The 22,062-nt window shown below is 34.7% G+C and overlaps 3 protein-coding genes across 7 annotated transcripts; 2 read left to right on the forward strand and 1 right to left on the reverse strand.

Moving 5' to 3' along the window:
• Nucleotides 1-408: 408 nt before the first annotated feature.
• Nucleotides 409-4,408, forward strand: LOC105804494 (leucine--tRNA ligase, cytoplasmic). Of its 2 annotated transcripts, none has more exons than XM_012637136.2 (3): nt 409-602; nt 704-3,982; nt 4,112-4,408. In XM_012637136.2, exons 2-3 carry the CDS (start codon nt 723-725, stop codon nt 4,113-4,115), a joined length of 3,264 nt encoding a protein of 1,087 aa, XP_012492590.1. In that variant the 5' UTR covers nt 409-602; nt 704-722; the 3' UTR covers nt 4,116-4,408. The 2 variants fall into 2 exon arrangements, with proteins under 2 accessions (XP_012492590.1, XP_012492589.1); XM_012637135.2 differs by having other exon boundaries at nt 410-612.
• Nucleotides 4,409-7,527: 3,119 nt separating this feature from the next.
• LOC105804495 (coiled-coil domain-containing protein SCD2) lies at nt 7,528-16,256 on the forward strand. Its single transcript, XM_012637137.2, has 23 exons — nt 7,528-7,647; nt 7,779-8,070; nt 8,350-8,493; nt 8,676-8,819; nt 9,067-9,204; nt 9,530-9,676; nt 9,862-10,011; nt 10,121-10,458; nt 10,854-10,932; nt 11,178-11,219; nt 11,582-11,644; nt 11,763-11,812; nt 11,886-11,913; nt 12,383-12,454; nt 12,573-12,683; nt 12,771-12,831; nt 13,088-13,201; nt 14,059-14,180; nt 14,391-14,451; nt 14,649-14,690; nt 14,815-14,855; nt 15,291-15,417; nt 15,848-16,256. The coding sequence occupies exons 2-23, from the start codon at nt 7,780-7,782 to the stop codon at nt 15,964-15,966; spliced, it is 2,484 nt and encodes an 827-aa protein (XP_012492591.1). The 5' UTR covers nt 7,528-7,647; nt 7,779; the 3' UTR covers nt 15,967-16,256.
• A 2,595-nt stretch (nt 16,257-18,851) lies between these two features.
• On the reverse strand, nt 18,852-21,367 carry LOC105804493 (uncharacterized). 4 transcript variants are annotated; one of them, XM_012637134.2, is made up of 3 exons: nt 21,204-21,367; nt 21,023-21,093; nt 18,852-20,164 (listed from the first exon to the last, which is right to left on the reverse strand). In XM_012637134.2, the coding sequence occupies exon 3, from the start codon at nt 20,077-20,079 to the stop codon at nt 19,000-19,002; it is 1,080 nt and encodes a 359-aa protein (XP_012492588.1). In that variant the 5' UTR covers nt 20,080-20,164; nt 21,023-21,093; nt 21,204-21,367; the 3' UTR covers nt 18,852-18,999. The 4 variants fall into 4 exon arrangements, with proteins under 4 accessions (XP_012492588.1, XP_012492586.1, XP_012492587.1 ...); XM_012637132.2 differs by having other exon boundaries at nt 18,852-20,358; XM_012637133.2 differs by lacking the exon at nt 21,023-21,093.
• Between the last annotated feature and the right edge of the window lie 695 nt (nt 21,368-22,062).

Below are 22,062 nucleotides of genomic sequence, written 5' to 3' on the forward strand. Positions count from 1 at the left end.
GGTCTATATTTTTACCTAAACCCTCCCACTTTCGGGCGGACCTTCAGGCCAAGCCGAGTGACAATGAACATATTGAGTTGTGAAATATTAAATATATTTTATCGAAATTCTATCATGAGTAAAACCATCAAAATTTTATTGGAGGTAAAATAAGGATGAGAAAATTATTTAATATAGAATATTAAAGTTGGATAGGAAGTTGTTTTTGTATTTGAAATAATCTAGTACAATTCAACAAAGATTTTACTTATTCTTGAGAGAATTTTCGTATCTTTGATATTTTTGTTCTTATAATTGTACTTTTATAGTTATTAAATAAAAAATTTCAGTGTATTCCTCGTTCATTACATTTCAACAAACTAAACTACATCTTACTTGTTAGATCGGGTCGGGTTGGATGAGGCTGTTTTAGTTTTAAACCCTAAAAAACTGGAGAAGGAAACAAATGAGAAACTAACCCTGGTTTGTATATAAAGTGAATAGTGATTCAACTCAGTCTTGATATTTCCTCTTTTATCTTCTCATCTCCACTTATTTCTTGTTTTCCGCCGCCAAGATAATTCGATCTCAGCCCGCCCGTAGGCTTAACGCCATCTTCCTCAGTAAACTTAGGCACACTTTCTTTATCAAAGATTCTTGCTTTTCCATTTTGTCATTTATTTCGTTTTTATGAATTGGAGGTTTTGTTTTGATCTTTTTACAGATTCCATCGGTTTCACGAGATGGCAACAGAGGGAGGCAAGAGCTTTGCAAGGAGAGACAAACTACTTGAAATCGAGTCAAAGGTTAGAGTTTGGTGGGATGAAAAAGATGTTTTCAAGGCTGAACCTGCTGAAAAACCACCACAACCAGGTGAAAAATTCTTTGGGAACTTTCCGTTTCCTTATATGAATGGTTTTTTACATCTAGGTCATGCCTTTTCTCTGTCCAAACTCGAGTTTGCTGCTGCTTACCATAGATTAAGAGGTGCGAATGTGTTATTGCCATTTGCTTTTCACTGTACTGGTATGCCAATTAAGGCTTCTGCTGATAAACTTGCTAGAGAAATCCAACAATTCGGTAATCCACCAACTTTTCCTCACGAGGTTGTAGAGGAGGAACCTAACCCAAAAGAAGAATCTGACCCAAATGAGGGTGCCAACGTGGTACCTGATAAGTTTAAAGGGAAAAAGTCTAAAGCAGCGTCTAAGTCTAGTGGGCAGATGTTTCAGTGGGAAATTATGAGGAGTTTTGGACTTTCAGATAGTGAGATATCCAAGTTTCAAAACCCATATGAATGGTTGAAGTTTTTTCCGCCATTGGCAGTAGAAGACCTTAAGGCCTTTGGCTTAGGTTGTGATTGGAGAAGGTCGTTTGTGACTACGGATATGAATCCATTTTTTGATTCTTTTGTTAAGTGGCAGATGAGGAAGTTGAAATCGCTGGGTAAGATCGTTAAAGATATGAGGTATACCATATATTCTCCTTTAGACGGTCAGCCGTGTGCTGATCATGATAGGGCAACCGGTGAAGGTGTTCAGCCTCAAGAGTATACTATTATCAAAATGGAAGTAGTGTCACCTTTTCCAGCTAAAATGCGTGTTTTGGAAGGGAAAAAAGTGTTTTTGGCTGCTGCAACATTGAGGCCTGAAACCATGTATGGGCAAACAAATTGCTGGGTATTGCCTGATGGGAAATATGGAGCCTTTGAAATCAATGATACTGACGTATTTATTCTGACTGAGAGGGCAGCACTCAACCTTGCTTATCAGAAGCTCTCCCGTGTCCCCGAGAAGCCTACTTGCTTGGTTGAGCTGACTGGTTATGACCTGATTGGGCTTCCAGTAAAGTCTCCTCTCTCATTTAATGAAATCATATATGCTCTTCCAATGTTGACCATTCTAACAGACAAAGGTACCGGAATAGTCACCAGTGTTCCTAGTGATGCTCCTGATGATTATATGGCCTTACAAGATTTAAAAGCAAAACCTGCTTTTCGGGCAAAGTTTGGGGTGAAAGATGAGTGGGTGTTGCCTTTTGAGATTGTACCCATCATTGACATTCCTGAGTATGGAGACAGGGCAGCTGAAAAGGTTTGTCTGGATCTTAAAATTAAAAGTCAGAATGAGAAAGACAAACTTGCTGAGGCAAAGAGGTTGGTGTACTTGAGAGGTTTTACAGAGGGAACTATGATTGTTGGAGAATATGCTGGAAGAAGAGTCCAGGAAGCTAAGCCACTGTTGAGGACCAAACTGATTGAGACGGGCCAGGCAATAATTTATAGTGAGCCTGAGAAGAAGGTCATGTCAAGGTCTGGTGATGAGTGTGTTGTGGCTCTTACAGATCAATGGTACATCACATACGGGGAACCAGAATGGAAAAAATTGTCTGAGGAGTGCTTATCCAACATGAATCTATACTCTGATGAGACACGTCATGGCTTTGAACATACGTTAGGATGGCTGAACCAATGGGCTTGCTCACGATCCTTTGGCCTTGGGACTCGCATTCCTTGGGATGAAGAATTCCTTGTTGAGTCATTATCTGACTCAACCATTTACATGGCTTATTACACAGTTGCTCATCTTCTACAAAATGGGGACATGTATGGAAAAAGTGCTGATCTGGTTCAACCTGCCCAGATGACAGATGAGGTCTGGGAATTTCTCTTCTGTGGTGGTCCCTATCCCAAATCTTCAAATATCCCAGCTGCTACTCTTAATAAGATGAAGCAGGAATTTGAATACTGGTACCCGTTCGATCTACGAGTGTCTGGAAAGGACCTTATCCAGAACCATTTGACATTTTGTATCTACAACCACACAGCAATCATGTCCAAAGATCACTGGCCTCGTGGATTCAGGTGCAATGGACATATTATGCTCAATTCAGAGAAGATGTCCAAGTCTACTGGAAATTTCAGGACATTGCGCCAGGCAATTGAGGAATTCTCTGCTGATGCTACTAGATTCTCTCTAGCTGATGCTGGGGATGGCGTGGATGATGCAAACTTTGTGTTTGAGACAGCCAATACTGCAATTTTGCGCCTTACAAAAGAGATTGCATGGATGGAAGAGATTCTGGCTGCAGAATCGTCGTTGAGGATAGGTCCCCCATCTACCTATGCTGATCGGGTTTTTGAAAATGAGATAAACATCGCTGTCAAGATGACTGAGAAGAATTATCGAGATTACATGTTTCGAGAGGCTCTCAAAACTGGCTTTTATGATCTTCAAACTGCGAGGGATGAGTATAGGTTCTCTTGTGGCAGTGGGGGCATGAACCGTGACCTTGTATGGCGTTTTATGGATGTGCAGACTAGGCTTATCACTCCAGTCTGCCCTCACTATGCGGAGTTTGTTTGGAGAGAGCTTCTGAAGAAGGATGGCTTTGTGATAAAAGCTGGCTGGCCATCAGCTGTTTCTCCAGATCTTAAACTTAAGAGTGCCAATAAGTATCTGCAGGATTCCATTGTGTTGATGAGAAAGCTGCTGAATAAGCAGATTTTGGGCTCAAAGAAATCTAATAAGAAAGGGGCTCCAGCTACATCACTATCTGAGGACAGGTTGAAGGGCCTAATCTATGTGAATGAGAAATTCGAAGGATGGCAAGCAGAGTGTTTGGAGATTCTCCAAAGCAAGTTTGACAGTAATGCCCGAACTTTTGCATCAGATGGGGAGATAATGAAAGCATTACAGGAGAGCACTGTTGGTCAGGCAGCAGACTTCAAAAAGATCCAGAAACAATGTATGCCATTCTTAAGGTTCAAGAAGGATGAGGCTATTAAAATTGGTGTCCAAGCTCTGGATTTGAAACTTCCCTTTGGAGAGATTGACGTCCTCAAAGAGAACTTGGACTTGATCAAAAGACAACTTGGTCTTGAAGAGGTAGAAGTACTGTCATTCACTGACTCTGATGCTAGTGCTAAAGCAGGTACACATGCATCCCTGTTAAACCAGAATCCTCCATCCCCTGGAAATCCAACTGCCATCTTCTTGCCAAGGTGAATCATTTTAGCATGCATTGTTTTTCTCAACTTAGTCATGTGTTTCTCTGCATCTATATTATGTAGTTGGTATTTTAGCAGCAAATGGTCACTTGAATGAAAACTGGAGTTTATTGCTGTATGCAGGTAAGCAAATGTGTTCCGGAAATGTTGCATCCTAATGCTCTCAAGCAGCACTTGTCATTGAAGTTGAAACATTTTCCTGCTATCTGGATCAGATATTTAACTCTCTCATTGGTTGTAATTCCAGTTCTATATGTCTGCCTTTACCGAACTATATGTATTTGCCTCTTCTTTTTGGTTCTTTTGATCTTTTTTATCCAGTTTTGTTATTTATTTCCTTTTTACAGTGATGGTGTTTTAAAAGCAAGTAAAAGAACAGATTATATTTCAGTTGATTGAAAGTGAGTGGTTCTTCCTTTACCCTGTGTGTTTGGATCGGGATGGTATTTCTTGCGCTTTTCCACTTTTTGAATTACATGTATGGAAGCTTAAATAGGGTTTAGTATCAATAAAGGAGGCTCATTTCTGAAATTATTTATGGAAGCTTAAATAGGGTTTAGTATCAATAAAGGAGGCTCATTTCTGAAATTATTTATGGAAGCTTAAATAGGGTTTAGTATCAATAAAGGCTCATTTTTGAAATTATTTATGGAAGTGGGCCGTTTTTAAAAATAATAATTGGTATGAACTGAAAATTCAAGAATGCGTTGATGTGGACGTGCTTTCAAGAGATAACCTAGAAAAATGTTTCCATGTCAGTACTTTTTCTTGTGTCAGGCAAAAGCGCTTTGATGTGGATGTGTTTTTGGTCGTGTAATCTTCAGTGGATTATTTGCTAATTAGGGCTTAGGTTTAGGGTTTTTGGGTTTGATATGGGTTCAGGGTTTAATTAAATTATAAAATTAAAATAAAAAAATTAAATAATATTAAAAAGATGAATTTAACCTTTATCATTTTCATTTGGTTGACAGAAATATGTTTATCATCAAGATGAATTAATTGTTGGGCTATTGTTAACACAATTTAATTTTTTTAAAATTATAAAAGAAAATAATAATTCAAACAAAAAAAAATTTTAGAGAGCTTTGAGGGGATAACTTAGAAAAATGCTTTCAAGTCAACATTTTTTTTCCTTGTGTCAGGCAAAAGCATTCTAATGTGGATGCGCTTTTAGCTGTGTAATCTCCAGTGGATTATTTGGTAATTAGGGTCTAGGTTTAGGGTTTTTGGGTTTGATTAGGGTTTAAGATTTAATTAAGTTATAAAAATAAAATAAAAAAATTAAATAATGTTAAAAAATAAAATTAACTCTTATCATTTTCATTTTGTCGATGGAGATATGTTTATTATCAAAATGAATTAATTGTTAGGCCATTGCTAACACGATCAAATTTCTTAGAAATTATAAAAAAATATTAATAATTTAGACAAATAAAAAATTTAGAGAGCTTTGAGAGTTTTTTTGAAAAATTTAGAGAGAAATTTGGAAGAATAATAAAATTTGGTGTGAAAAAATGGATAGAGTTCTTATACTTTTTTTCTGACCGTTGGGGGAAAACACAGCTAAAAGAGCGTCTTCGTCAGCGCTTTTTAGTAAAATGCGTTCACATTAGAACGTAGCCCTTTTTAATAAAATGCGTCAACGTCAGAACGTTTTTGCCTGACACAAGGAAAAAAAATGCTGACGTGAAGCGTTTTTCTGAATTATCCATTAAAAACGCATCCAAGTCAATGTGTTTTTGAGTTTTCAATCCATACCGATTATTACTTTTAAAAACGGCCAATTTCCGTAAATAATTTCGGAAATAGGCATTTATTGGTACTAAACCCGCTTAAATAAGTAAATAAAATTATTAAATATGATGTTTTCGCTTCTAAATCCATATTTATTTGCAGTACTGGTCTAGACGGTACTTGTTCATTTTTGCTTGCATGACCTTCGAAAAAAAAATGCCACTTTAATTAATAAATGAATTAAATTTTAAAATTAAAAATAAAGATATTAAATTTAAGTATCATTATAGTTAAGTTTTCGTTTTGATCACCTAATTAAAAAAAGTTAAAATTGAGTTGCTAAAATTAATATTAAATAGTTTTTTTGTTCGTACTGCTTGCACCAATTGAATTTTTTTTACAATTTTATTTTTCATTAAACAACTTTGGATGTGACAATCTACAATTAAAATTTAAACTTTTTATTTCCGATTTTCAATACTAACTGTTAAATCGAGTTGAATCTAATGTATGTTTTTTATTCGAAAGTATATTATTCTACTTGTCAATGGATATCGGCCTATTGTGTCACTTAGAACTCGTGTATTTTTTAAAATATTAAACCCATAACAACCCAGTAAATAATTTAAATAAATAATTTTAAATAGTTTAGTGACTTAAATAAAGAATTTTAAATAATTTAATTAAATTATGAAAAGAAAGTTTAGTAAATTAGATTTAGTGATTAAGGAGGTAGTAGTTATCTTAAAATTTAAATGTGATTGTTGGGTGGAGAAAAGAAATGGCGGGTAAAAAGTAAAAAATAGTAGAGAATATTATTAATAAGGGTAAACTATACCCATGGCCACTTTTATTTACCTTAGGTTGCGTTTTAGTCACTTATGTTTGAAATGTTACGTTTTAGTCATTTACGTTATCATGTTGTAACATTTTAGTCACTGAGCCATTAATGTCGTTAATGGTGTAACGGTAAGTTGACGTGACACGTTAAATCATCATTTCAAACAAAATTTTAGGTTAAATTATACAATTGATCCCCATATTTTTTTCTTTTATGTTCTTTAAATTTTTCTTTTCTTTTTTTTCCATTCTCTTTTGTTTCTCCCTCTGTTTTCATATCTTTTCCATTTCTTTTAACATATTAGGAAGTCGAATTGGCAGTAAAAAAAGAAGTAGGAAGTCGACTGTCATCATTTGCCTATAACCAAAACCCTATAACTAAAACCCATAAACCCATACCATGCTTCTTTCTTCACTACCAATTCGACTTCTTGGTATGTTAAAAGAAATAAAGAAGGTAGGAAAACAGAGAGAGAAGAAGAAGAGAATGGAAAATAAAGAAAAGAAAGTTAAAAGAACATAAAAGAATTAAATTGCTCAAAACGAAAAATTATGGGGACCAATTGTATAATTTAACCTAAGGTTTTTGTTTGAAATGATAATTTAACGTGCCACGTCATTTTACCATTACACCATTAACGACAATTAACGGCTCAGTGACTAAAATGTTACAACACAATAACGTAAGTGACTAAAACGTAACATTTCAAACATAAGTGACTGAAATGTAACCTAAGATAAACAAAAGTAACCATGGGTGTGGTTTACCCTATTAATAATTAGCTGTGATAGTGTGCTCAAAACCGATAATCTCGTTTTAATATTTGTTTAGTAAAATAAAATCAGACATTAAGTCCATAAGGACGTATTTGATAAATAATCGGAATTGGACCGTTAAAACCTCCCTCCTTTCTTGCCTTAAAAATAGGATCCTTTGGTTTACCATTCTTCACTTTAAATGTGTCCCCGTAAACTGTTCCATTCCAGTTTCTCATTATTTTCCGTTTTGTGTCACAGAAAAAAAAAATGTTTGTTTTTCTTACCTTTTACTGGAATTGAGTGTCCTTTTTTTAAAAATCATCCTGGTAAGTTTTAAGTTCAATCCATAATTTCAATTCTTTTCGGATTTTAACAAACATTGATTTCTGTTTCAATTTTCTTTCCCATTTTTAACATACGATGATGTTTGTTTTTGGTTTCACTTTGTTTATTGTAGTATGGATAGGAGAAGGTTAGCAGGCGAGAGAAGACAGAGCGTCCCGGCGATTCCTGGGGCGCCATCATCACCGCTGCAGCGTCACACTAGGTCTGGATCAAGCTATGGAGGTACAGGGAACCCGAGGAAAGCGCAAACCAAAGCAGCGGCGCAAAGGCTGGCTGCCGTTATGGCTCATCAACAAAACGATGATGATGGTAATGATTATGACCAACTTGATCATAGTAGCGTTAGTAGCACGGGAAGCATTGGATTCTCTGGTGCAAGACCAACGCGTCCTCTCTCCCCTATGGTAATGTTTTGTTTACATGGATTCGGGAAAGGGTATCCGATACATTAATTTTGAAATCAAAGTTTCGTATCAGTATGAATAGTTCAATGTTCAAGAAGTACTGAACAAATACTATTTAAGAAACAATAGACTAAAAAATATTTATGCCTTCAAAAGGATTAGTAAACTTCTATGGACATTTCTAGTTCTACTCGGCTATACCAGGGCTTCAGATTTCGAAATAGGTCTTTTGAAATTTGAGCTACTTACCAGCTGGGTTTTTTAACTTGTAAAATCCAGACTAAAAACGTGGCTCAAAGGCGAGTTCCACAGGCAATGACACCACAAGCTGATGACCACAATGATGAGGATGACCTTATAGTGAGTGGCAGGCCAAGTATAGGGCTTGGTGGTGCAAGACAGATGCAGGCGCGCACTCCTGTGGTAATCATATCGAATTATTTAACACTAATGTTGTTTAGGTTAGACGTATGCTATGTTTGTTAAGTGAGAGGTAGGAGAAGAAAGAGTGAGTGAATTAGGCAAGTTAAAACGACACTTCCCTTCCATTGATCGTGACTCATTGAGCATTCTGAACACTTCTATTGTTGCATTGTAAAATCTAGATCAAAACTATTCCTCAAAGGCGACCATCACCAGTGATAGAACGGCAACCGTCTGATGATGACAATGCTGACGATGTTCCAGTCAGTAACACAGCAAGCACAAGTGTCGCTCCTGCAAGGTCAATTCGGTCACCCTCTCCTGCGGTAATTATCTGATATGAATTTGGTTTTAGCTAAGACCAGCTGCTTGTTTGTCAAGACACATAAACTTCTTGTTATAGTTCAACACATTCCATTTGACAAGTTTAAAATCATTTTATTGATTTTTGTTGTCACTATTGACAGTTTTATCAATTTATCATATGGCCTTAAGTTTGTTCATGGTAGCATGTAGCTGGTTTCACATTGCAAATAAGTATGTTCTTACCTCGACTTATCTGGTAATATCCAGAAGAAAAAAAGCTTAGCTCAAACTCGAGCACCGCCACCACCAGCTGATGATGATGAGAATGAGGAAGATGACCTTTTAGTGAGTGGTACAACGAGAATAGGGCTCGGTGGAAGGGCAGTGCGGCCTCGCTCTCCTGCGGTAACTATATGATTACCTGATTTAGATAGGCATGTTTTTGTCAAATGAGCCTTAGAGAAAGAAAATGAATGCGTTTAGAAAAGTAATACTGTTAATTCTGGGATACATTTGTGACAGGTTTTAAATGGAATGGACATATAAGTGATTTTTTCTAAGGTTGCTTGACTTTAAAACTTAAAATTTTAGATTTATCTTTTTTCAATTTAACTTTTGGAGATATGAAGGTGCTGTGTTTTTATAAGCTTACTACTTACAAACCACAAGCAAAAGCTTGCTGCTACCAACAAATATGTTTTCAGTTGACTTTGAGTATATAACTTTGCAGACTAGAAGTATAGCTCAGAAGCGGATGCCACCAGCTGCTACACAGCAAACATCTGACAAGGAAAGTGACGAGGAAGAGGTTTTAGTTAGTGGCAGACCAAGCATTGGTCTTGCTCGTGGTAGGGCAATGCAGCCACGCCCTGCTATGGTAATTGTGTGATTTCCTGTTTTGAATTTGTTTTTAGCTAATTTCTTAGTTTGTAACGCTAATGTGAGAGAAGAAGCTTGACTTATGATGTGAGTGCAAGGAAAATATTTTACAGTTTTGAATGCTCTGGAGTTTTATGCTACCGAGAAATGAATTCTTATATAGGCTTCCATTTGAAAACACAGGTCAAAACCATGGCTCAAAGGCCTGTGCAACAGGTACCACAACAACCAAGTGATGAGGATAATGATGAGGATGAGCTTGCTAACAGTGCAGTGAGTGGCAAAGCAACCATTGGACTTGGTGGAAGAGCAAGACCTTCATCTTCTCCCTTGGTAATTTGTCCATAAACAACGTTTTCTCAGTTGTCTAAATTTCTTGTCTGTTTAATGGAATATTACAGATTATTGTAATTCTTACTTGTAACTATAAATTTTCTTTTAGTCAGTTCGCATCCATCAAGATCAATCATCATCTACACGTTCAACACCAGGCAGTCATACCTCTCTATCTGTAAACACTAAGGAGCAACCAGTATCAGCTCACTCCATTAACTCTGTGGAGCAATCCACGTCACCTTCAGCTGGACGATCATCTCTGCAGAGTTCTGTAGAACAACTTCATACTAGACAGGCTCCATCTTTATTAGAACAACCTGTATCTCCTTGTTCCACAGGTCCAGGTCGCCAACAGTTGAGAATCAAGACAGCTCAGGCGGTACCTAAGCCGACCTCTTCTGGTACTACACCTGAGGTTTCAGCTGATAGTCGGAGAGAAAAACGGTATTTTTATAGCTCTAAACTGATTTGATTTCAGCTTGAAGCTATCATCCATATCATAATCCCGAGAGACCTTTTTTTGTCACTTTCAGACATCGTGTGAATTTTCCCTTTTAACTTAGCATATTAAGTTTTAGATATATGACAAACAGAACAACCTTAAGAAAGGTCATATATAATGTAGTTACAAGATTATACATATATATATATATATATATATATACACAAGTGAGGAGTTTAGATTCTCATTCTCTTCAATGACAAAGGCTTTGTCGCTCCTCTTCCAGCTTTTAAGAATGCATAATGCCATCTCCTGGAAGTTTATAAGCCTTTTACCATCATGCCTGTATGTTCTTACTCTGTTTTATATAGTGTTCTAAGATTTACTGTTTAAGCAGATTAAATTCAGATTTTGCGAGTATGGGCGGAGTGAAAGATAGGGGAAGGCAGCAGTCTGCTTCTGCTCTACAAGATGAGGTACAGTAATTTGTTAAGCTATATATATGTTCCTTTCTAGCATCCAATTGCAGTTTTGCTTTGATTTTTCATTTCTAGTAAATTATTTGAAATCTGATGTATACATAACCATGTATTCTTTTTCAAAAATCTTTATAAATATAAATTTTCAAATCTGAACACTTCAAATTTCAGTCTATGTAATCAAACAATGAAAAACTTAGGAAGAATGTTTTTTTAATAATGTGGTGTGGATTTCATGGCAGCTTGATATGCTACAGGATGAAAATGAGAGTTTACTTGAAAAGGTGATTCCAGTAACTCTTTTTCTTCTTTATCATGTAACTTTTTCTAATGTTGAATGTAATGAGGTCTTAAGATAAGTTTCATTTGAAAATTTATATTGCACTCATGCATATCAATTTGGCTCCCCGTCATCTTCAAGCACCAGTCCATTATCCTAAGTTGTTGCAACAGTTATCTTCAAATAACTGGCATAATCTATTTGTTTACTGGCATTTGGATATTGCTGTTGCAGCACCATTTTCTCCCAAAAACTTTGATGTCTCTACTCTAGGTTAGCCAAACAAGCGCTTTGGCCTGTGGAAAATTTTAATAATAGTCATATACTGTTAGTTTTGGTGCTCTATCATGATATTTGCCTTCCCAGCTTCACCTTGCAGAGGAGAGGTTTGAGGAAGCAGAAGCGAGAGTTCGGCTGCTTGAGAAACAGGTGACCGTTTTACAGTTCAAAGGCAACTAGACAAGTGATACGTAAATGAACTTTAAGTAGCTCTGGCCACCAAATGTATGAATATGTTTTAATTTATTCATAACATATTCCAATATAGATTGCTGATCTTGGAGAAGGTGCAACTCTAGAAGCACGTCTTTTAAGCAGGCAAGCTTCACGGCTTACATGTATTTAATTTATTTTTCCGTTTTTCTTACTTGCTATTTCTTTTTCTCTTCAGGAAGGAGGCGGCCCAGCAGGAGAGGGAGGTTTGTTCTTCTAATGAGTGCCACAACTTTCTTAGCTCGAACTGCTCTGCATGTGTTACCAGTCTCATTATGCATGGAAAATTACATAATAACTATGAGACATAGAAGACTTTCCTTTAAGTATGTGCTTACCGAGTTAATATATAAAGCGGGCATGTACGTGAGCATAAATAAATGTGAATCTAATATGCAAAAATAAATGCCATCTCAAAGTCATTAGAGGCTTAGCAAAGAAGTTGGTGTGCTTTTAGATCTGTGGAAATGGTAGCGGAATCTTGCTTTATTCACTCTGAACATCTTAAAAAGTTTCCTTGGTTTTGTAGACCTAGCTACTCATGCTTTTTTTGCTTATAACTGACCTCTTTTCACGAAAACCAATGTGCTGATTTTATTCTTTACTTTTACATGTTAGTCAGGAAATGGTTTATGAACTGCAGCTGAGTAGCATGTGATATGGTCCTTCTTGCAGGCTGCTTCAAGAGGTGGAGCACAAGCTCAGGCTACACTTGAACAGATTGCTGCTCTCCAGACAGAAGCTGAGGTATCTCGAAGTTTTATGTTGTATGGTTTTTTTTTTTTTCTTTTGAATTTTTCCTTTCTTACAAAGGGAAAGTGTCCATGCTTAAAATAAGTCTCTCCCTTCTTAATTTGTGGCCTAGATTGCTAGAGATGAAACAAATTCTGTCTTAGAGAAGCTCAGTGAAGCGGAGTTTGAAATCAAAGCACTGCAAACAGTAACTCAAAGGATGATGTTGACTGAGGAAGAGATGGTTGGCTTTATTTCTAATCTTGTAGACATCATCCTGCCAATTTACTCCTTTATGTCATAGTTACGTAATCTGCAGTTTTCATCTTAGGAAGAGGTTGTTTTAAAGAGATGCTGGCTTGCTCGTTATTGGAGTTTATGTGTGGATCATGGTAAAGTGTTGATCTTTCAATACATGAAGTTCCTGATTGTTTTTGAGTTGATGCTGCTGTATTGGATAAACAGCTGCTTATATATAATCACTCTTTAAAAAGTTAAAATGCTGCAATTCGTTATAATGGTCAAGTGATCCCAGGAGTAATCGAAGTTGTAATTGTAGTCTGTCTCACTAATGTGCTACTCTGTAATTATGTCTCTTACATTTTGTATGGAGCCTGCTTAGATTTCTTGAGGACATCACTTTTGCAGGTATTCAGGCCGATATAGCTAGGGTGAAACATGAATATTGGTCATCATTTGCACCACTTCCTGTTGAAATAGTATTAGCTGCCGGACAAAGAGCCAGAGAGGAGGATATTTCAAGTAAGATTTCATTTTATATGCTTTTTTACTTCATCCACTTCCCCAAATATTCCATCTGACTTTTGGTAGGATCTGAAAATCAATCTTTAGATGATCTTTTCCTCCTTTTTTTTCCTTGCTTCTTAGGGCCAGTTGTTTATTATTTTTGAAAAGTACTTTTGAGAAATACTTTTAAAAAGTTTGGTTTAAAATTTGAGTATTTAGCATTGCTGTCAAAAAGTACTTTTAAGAAATAAAATGTCCATTTTTGACATGTTATTATCAAGTAACAAATATGCACTTAAATAATATTTAAATTAGTTAATATTATTATATTTTAGTAATAATATAAAAAATTATTATAACTTATTGTTAATATTTTAATATATGAAATATAAATTGTAAATATTTTAAGCAATAAATATTAATTATTTATAAAATTTAATTAGAATATATAAACTATATTTTAAATATTTAAATATAACCATTAAATATTTGTAATTAGTATTTTAAAAAATATTTTTTATTTTTAATTAATGATTTTAACACAATTGTAATTAAGTACTAAGAAAAAAAAAGGAAAATTCTATGTTATTGGAGGGGTGAAAAAGTAATTAAGCACCAAAAGTACTTTTTGGGAGAGGAAAAGCTAAAATTTTTAGCTTTTCCTTTTCAGCTAATTGCTTCTGAAAAGTTAAAAATTTCAGTTAAAAGCAACTTGTTCTTCACAGCTTTTCTTTCAAAAGTGTTTTTAGAGTCACAAGCGCTTTTTTTAAACAATGAAGAACTGGCCCTTAGAGTCTCACATTCCGTTTTTACTCTCTCTGCGGAGAGAACTAAATGTCTCCCTTTTTCCCCTTCATCTCCATACTGAACAGCCGGGGATGATCTAGAAGAAAGAGGAAAAGTCCTGCAACACACTAATGAACTATCTGGAGAGAGAAATGTTGAAAGCATGCTTCTGGTAGAGAAAGGTCTAAGGGAACTGGCTTTGTTAAAGGTTGTTTTTCTTTACCCCATATCCTTGTGTTTGCAGTTATAGTACCATCTTTTTTCTCACTTAATATCACAGAATTATGATGTAATATGATCTCATTCTATCCTTCTGTATGGCTTCCTCCCCAGAACACAAAATGATCAGTTTGTTTGTATATTTACTGAATATTTTCCATTTTAATTAGTTCTTTTAAATAATTTATCATTTCTGAAGGTAGAGGATGCAGTTGCATTTGCAATGGCTAAACAGCGACGCCAAAATATGCTAAAAACTGGTATGTTTTTCCTTACCTTTTTGAACATGACATCTATTGATAGTTGGAGTATTTTCTGCTGTTCTGTTTGCATGTAATAACAACTTTAGAAATTGACACTTCATTGTCAATGCAATAGCTGGACATGAATGGCATGCTTTTAAGATCCAAAAGATCTATCGGTCGCCTGACACTGTTATCCATTTTCATGGTTGCAGAGGAGGTGAAACTACCTACCGAGGGTCAATTTGAGGTATTTGGTAAGTTAATTAACCTTTTTTTATGTTTACGCTCAGTATCAGGCATGCATTAGTGAATGTAAGAGTTTGTTGTACATCTATTCCTGTATCCTATTTTCTCCCATTGATGATATTTTTCCTTCAGAATTGAGCCAAGAGGAGTCTGAAGACGTGCGTTTTAAGCAGGTACAATGTTACCTTGTTCCTGCGTTTTACTACCAATAAAAATTATCATGTCTTAAGGCTCCAAGCTAATCTAAGAAAGATGATTATGTCGTTATGGCTCCAAGCTAGTCTTTGTTTTCTCTTGGACCTTATGTTCATTGCATGTAAGTTTGAACCTGATTAGTTTCAAGAATCGCACACTTGTGATTTAGAGAAATCAAAAACATTGTGAGATAACAGGTATCATTTTGTATTTTAAAAATGTAGAACAAGTACGATGTTGATGAATCTTATACATATAACAAGAGGAATAGTACCAAGGTTGTGAAATTTTAAAGGCTCATGTAAGCAGGCCTGAAATTCTACCATTAGTCTGCTTGATCGAGTTATTTGTTTCAACTAGACCTTTTGTGTTAGTTTACTTGGTTCTTATTGCTTATGCTTATGCTTGTGCAGGCTTGGCTTACATATTTCTGGAGGAGGGCAATGAACCATGGAGTGGAAGCTGATATAGCAGATGAACGTTTGCAGTCATGGATCCAATGCAGCTCTCAATGTATTACTTCGCAGGAAGCAGTTGATGGTACTTGTTCTCTGTACATCTCTTTTTCTTTGTATGGCAAGCTTAACTATTGAGAACATTATCCAAGTCCCCTGGATGGCCTGCTTTCTTAGACTTTAAGTCATCTCAGCCTGTAGGAATAAGTAGTAGTTTACTTCTTTTGCTTGTTCACCACTATAGCCATTTCAGCTTTACAGACTTTGAGAAAGTATTGACTTCATGAATCTCTTGCCTTTTTCTTTTTCCTGAAAACTAGACAAAAATATAGGCTACATACACGTTATACTATCCGGAATTTTTCAGTTTCCCTAAAGTATTTGTGTTCAAAAACTTGTGAACGACACATATCCATATCCAACACCTCATAAATCCATGTAACATAAGGTATGGTAAATTTTGAAGTAATGTCATATCATGATTAAAATATATTGATAGTTGGTACTGTATGCAGTTGAGCGTGGGCTTATGGAGATTAGGAGGTTAGGGCTGGAGTCCCAGTTATGGAAGACATCACGGCGAGGACTGGAGTTAGGGGCTACCGCCAGGTTGCATATTGAGACAGGTTTCTGATGCCAAAAATTTATTGTCAATCTTATTCATTCATTTCTAGGAATTACTTTAGATGACCTGGAACTTGGTGAGGTCAGAGTTTATATGCAACCAAAATTTTGTAATATGTTGCTCTCGTTTTGCCAATGAATCTGGTTATGGATGTCCTTGATATATATACATATAGTTAGTGCAGCTTTGTTATTCCGACTCTTATTTTTCGTTAGTATATTCAAACATGAGTGTTGCTATATGATCTGTAGAAACTCATTTACATGGTGAGACATTAGAAGTTCCTTCTCTTTTTCTTCTTTGCATCTGTACTAACTATTATATATTTGAGAACAATAAGAAATTGGTAAACTCAAAATCATTTTGAAAATGTAGCAAATAAGCAGCTAAGAAAAACATTTTAATTTATACGAAAAAAATTGGTCAAATACCAAGTTTATCATTAGCTTTTCATGAATCAATTTGAAAATCTGTTTTTTTTTTAAATTTACTTATTTAAAATTATTTTGGTTTTATTAGGAAGATATTGAACCACTCAAAGGATTCCAAATATATAAAAAGAATTTTTACAGTTGATATGAAAATTATAACTATTAGAAGGTTAAAATTGTAAAATGTATTATAGAAAACACTTTATTTTATTGAGGTGGTAAAAATTAAGTTAACAAAGCTTGAGTAAATCGCCCATCTGTAATGAAAATTGAGTCTCTTCTAATATGCATTAAAGAAAATTAACAAAGAATACAATATAAAAGTATTAAACCGTTGTTAGTGAATAAACTAAATGTTTGGAAAGCGTTACAGGAAAGTTGCTAGTGAATTTGAAAATCGAGAATACCAAGAATACACAGAAATAGTTTATACAAATTGATTTATCTATATTTGCAGAACCTAGTTCAGCGAAAAACATTTACTCTCTTCAACAATTACAAGAAGTAAACTTAACTTATCACACACCCCGTGATGATTCTCTTTACTTTTCAACCTTAAGAACAATACACTCACCACCATGAACTCAACAAGTAAAACCACAACACAAATGGTTTTACTAACAATTTGCACCCTAAGAAAAGATCATTAACTTGAACAAGATAAGTGGTAAAATCTCTCGATACAATAATCTATACCAGTCTTTCCCTTAAATAGATTTCCATTTGAGACTTGCTAACGTAGAAGGTATCACAATAATAAAATAACATGTTTACAATATAATAATAAATAATAAACCAATCATGGACTTTTAACAGCTAATCTCATAAAGTTTTAATCCAACCTAAATGTTCACGTTGCAAGGGACGAGTGTTTAATTTGATCAAATCTTCCATGTGAAAATTTTGAAAACATGACAAGTTTTGTCCATATCTATTTTTCGAATCTATATTTTTACCAAACCCTCTCACTTTTCAAGTAGATGATGATTAGGTCTAATTGTAAATAACTTTAGTACTTTGACAACAATTACCCCTTTAATAAATCTTTCAATGTGGTTGTGAGAATAGTTGTAATTAATTTTTGGTACCACATAGAAGTAAGTTTTGTTCAAAGAAATGATGTAGCTACAGCAAATTCCTGTCAGCATTCTTGCTATTTAAACTTTAACAATCCTTGAAAAGGGATGCAAAATGAGTACTTCATTAAAAATAGGTTTTATATTTTTATTACAAACATATGAACTTTAACGATTATAGTTTCAATCAAATTATTTGATTTTATTTCTTACATATTTTGTTGTTAGCATAGTGTGATGTTTTCTTGTTTAGATTATTCAAGAAAATAGCCAGTGGGCAATTATATTTATTATTGCAAAATACTCTTTCTTTCACCCACATATGCCACAAATCCAAAATATTTATATTTTAATTTTTATTACATGAGTATGCACATGAAAATTACTTACTTAAAAACAATTAATGAAGTACACATAATATAAGTGAAATGTAAATATTATATCAAAATAAAGTTTTGGGTTTAGTGATAAAGTTAATGTTTTATGAGTAAACTACATTATTTTAGTCACTAAGTTATGAGTAAGTTTTCGTTTTGATCACTTAACTAAAAAAAAGTTATAATTTGATCACTAAACTATTCAAAAGTTTTCATTTAAGTCACTGAGTTGTTAACTTTTTTTTTAAGCTCTACCAATGAGCTCCAAATGACGATTTGATGATCGGTACGGTGGATCAGTACCCATCGAAAAGTAAAAGAACGTACCTTAGATCCAAGTCGATTTTAAGACCAATGTCGAAGATTAGAGAAAAAAATTGTTTGAGTTTTAATTTGCAGATTCGTGACGTCCAAAACTATTTTTATGAAAAAAAATTGAAATGTAGAAGAGAAGGGGAAAGAGAGCTTTTCCTTGGTGCAGAGCGGAGAAAGTCATATAGCATCGAGTTTAACATCCTAGTAATTTAAATGAAAACTCTTGAAGAGTTCAATGACTAAATTGTAACTTTATTTAGTTAAATATTCAAAACGAAAACTTTCCCATAATTTAGTTACTAATGGTGTAATTTACCCATGCTTTATTAGTATAGTATCAATAGCATGGGCTCAAATCCAACCACATGTAAATTTGTTTTTTGAGTTTTTTTTTTCTTTTTTAAAGATTAAAAGAACCTCAAATAACATAACTTATTTTAATTCATAACTTTCCTAACTAATTTGAAGTTGGATGGACTCTTGACACCAACTCAATCTTTGAGCCCCTAAATTTGACAATTTGATCCTTATATTACTTTTAGTTCACATTAGGTCTGAGGCTTGACAATTTTTCAGAATTTTAGCCCAAATGATAATATAACACTCTAATATTAGGTCTTGTCATCATGACATTATCTGAAAATACCATAACACGAAAATTGGAAAAAGTTACTTGGTAAGGTAGACAAAAAATATAGTTGAAATAAATTGTCATGAGCCCACGACTATTAACTTTCTAAGTTAATATTCCGAGATAATTTTCATTAAAGTTCATTACATCAGAACTCAGTAGTAAAAAAGGAAAGGAAAAGTAAGCACAAACACAGTTTGATGCATTTGGAGTTAGGCACGTTTTTGCCAAGAAAAATAATCTGTAATAGGTTTTTGCCTTGAAGATCTCCTAGGAGGATGACTCGCATTTGCATTTGAGTTCAAACCACTATTATTTCCACAGTCTTCCTGTCCAGCACCCTCTGCAGTTTCAGCACATTCCTCTACCGACTTCCTCCCTCTCTTCTTGGCATTTCTCGATGTTCCTGACCCTTGGGGTTTCGTCGCATTAGGCTTAGGCATGTCGACACCTTCCTCTTTGTCTCTTGTGTTTGAAAACCCGTCCACTTTCTGATTAGCTGTAAAACCCTCATGAGAGTTTCCTGCCTTTGGAATATGAGCTGACCCTGCAATTCCATGCGAGAAGTGGCTACCACCATTGCATTGCGAAGGTACTTTACGAGGTCCCTCATTTGGAATCTCTTTCTGATTGGAGAACTGACTCCAAGAGTGGCCGGAAGGACCCAAGTCAAAGGCGATGAAGGAAGACCCACATCTCTTGCAATCTAACAATCTGTTCAAACAATCCAAATAGAACTGGTACTTGATACCACAAGCACTGCAGAGTGTCCAAAATGTTGGATGTTGTGCCTGTTGATAGGAATATGAAGCAGTGAATGTGAACTCGTACTGACTATCCATAGAGGCCTTATTCGAAGGGTGAGAAGCCGACTTTGGTGCAGTTTTCACTGAGATTTTGCACTTCAAATCATATTGAGAACGGTTCATTTGGTCTGAAAGAACCCTGTTTGCTTCCCCAATCAACTTAAAAGCAGCCTCGGCACCAGCAAATTTATTCTTGTCTGGATGGAGCAGTAGTGCAAGCTTTCTGTACTGCTTCTTGATGGAAGTCTCATCAGCTGATCGCTTGATCTGAAGAATCCCATACCAGTCCATTTCCGACCCAAAAAGTTTGTTTTTTGCACAGTAGTGAACATTACATACTGTCAACAACTGTGGTATGTTCTCAAGCTCAGGGAACAACTTTTGGGCCTTTAATGCAAACTTCTTAGCACCCTCAAAATCACCATTTTGCATCTTTTGTTCAGCAATTCTCCTCGCTCTGACAGCCTCTTCTTTGTTACACTCCATGGTTGTTAGGACTCGAAGATTAAAGGATCAAAATTTCAAACCTATTTATCCAACATCCACTATCATCCAAAATATTCCTACACCACTGCAACCACACAATTTTAGTCAAATATATCAACCAACTTCATCTAAAACCTAACCCACCATTATAGCAATAACCACCATATATTAGCTAGACTTGATACAGGTACAGCCAATTAACATTGCTCAAACAATTCCTAGCAGAACGCTAAGTAAAATCACAATGCTACTGAAAGCCAAGAATCCAAATTTCAAAGCCTGAAACATAATATAAAGGTAACAAGTAAGGCCATTGCTAAATAAAATTACCAGGATCACAATGTCAAGCAACATAAACATATCAACCAAAACAAAATAGCTATAGTATACAAAAATCCAATCTTAAAAATACCAAGGGATCAAATACCGTAAAAAAGAACCTATAACCATTACAATCAACAAATTAACTAGCAATCAAATTAATAATTATAAGGACCAGAGAAGGGAGAACCTCAAAAAGTTAAAGCATACAAATAATGTAAATTCTGTTTTGTAGAAGAGACGTTTTACAAGGAAAAAAAAAGAAGACATATGAAGAGGCAAAGTCAAAACTTGACCCTTGACATGCACTTATATATTGCCACTAAACTAAAGGAAAAAGAAGGGAAAAAAAAACATAGAGACAAACAACCATAATGAACTTGAATACAATGTTAAACTTCTAATTTACTTTCCCAATTTTTCAAGAGCCAAACAAACCACGTAACCCAGTAGCAAACCCTAACTCCGTCAACCAAAAGCAGATAAAAACACATGCAGACACAATGAGAAAGACAGAAGCCATGTAACCCACGAATTGACAAACAAAAAAAAAGCAAGATAAACCAGAAAAATTCTTAAAATTTAACCAAACAGAAAAGTAAAAGAAATAAATGAAACGAACCCATATTGAAGAATGGAAGCTTTGAACAATGAAAAGATGTCATACCCACAAAAACCAAAACGCACGACACACTAAAAATCATTAAATTAAAAATATATATCAGAACCAGACATTACAAACAAGACTGTATTAAAAAAAAGGATATTACAAACAAGAAAAGAAACCCAGGAAAAAAGCTTACCTTTTAAAACTGACGCTAATGATGAAGCAAACAACAAAGATTGTAGGTTTTGTTTCCCCTCACCTAGTGGCGTTTAGTGTGAGAGAGGGAACCAAAATACGATGGAAAGAAGAAAGAGGGAAATATTTCGGTTTAGGAGGGAAAATTGGGAAAATACAAAGAATGTACCCATGATTTTGACAAAAAAAATATTTTGAGAGGTGTCCCGGAATATAGTATTTCTTTCAATCATGGGTAAACTACCCATTTGGTCAATCACTTTTAGTGCACTTTCATTTTGGTCACTCAAAATGAAATTCTTGCAATTTCGTCACCCAACTTTTACATTCTTTCATTTTAATCATTCAACTATTATATCTCTAACAAAAGTTAACTGTACACTCCACATCATATTTACACTTTCATTGTGGTCACATCACTTTTAGTGTACTTTCATTTTGGCCACTCAAAATAAAATTCTTGTAATTTCGTCACCCAACTTTTAAGGCGCTTTCATTTTAATCATTCAACTATTATATCTCTAACGAAGGTTAATTATACACTCCACAGTATAATTACACTTTCATTTTGGCCACCCAACTTCTAGGTTGTTTTCATTTTAGTCACCAAAAAAATATCCTTTTTAAGTACATTAATTTGGGTTAAAAATAAGGATTAAAGTGAAAAAGCGATACAGATTAAACTATTGCATAAAAAATTTATCAAATTTTACTTGTTTATCCCATTGTCGAAAATTTTATTTTTTCAATATTGAAATTTTAAATTTCAAAACATCAAAATCAATTTAATAAATTGTTGAAAAATTTTATCCCTTGATAATATCAATCGATTTGTTACTTTAATACTGAAATTGATTAAA

The sequence above is a fragment of the Gossypium raimondii genome, chromosome 11 (genome assembly GCF_025698545.1).
Source record: "Gossypium raimondii isolate GPD5lz chromosome 11, ASM2569854v1, whole genome shotgun sequence".
In the NCBI taxonomy this organism is placed as follows: Eukaryota; Viridiplantae; Streptophyta; class Magnoliopsida; order Malvales; family Malvaceae; genus Gossypium; species Gossypium raimondii.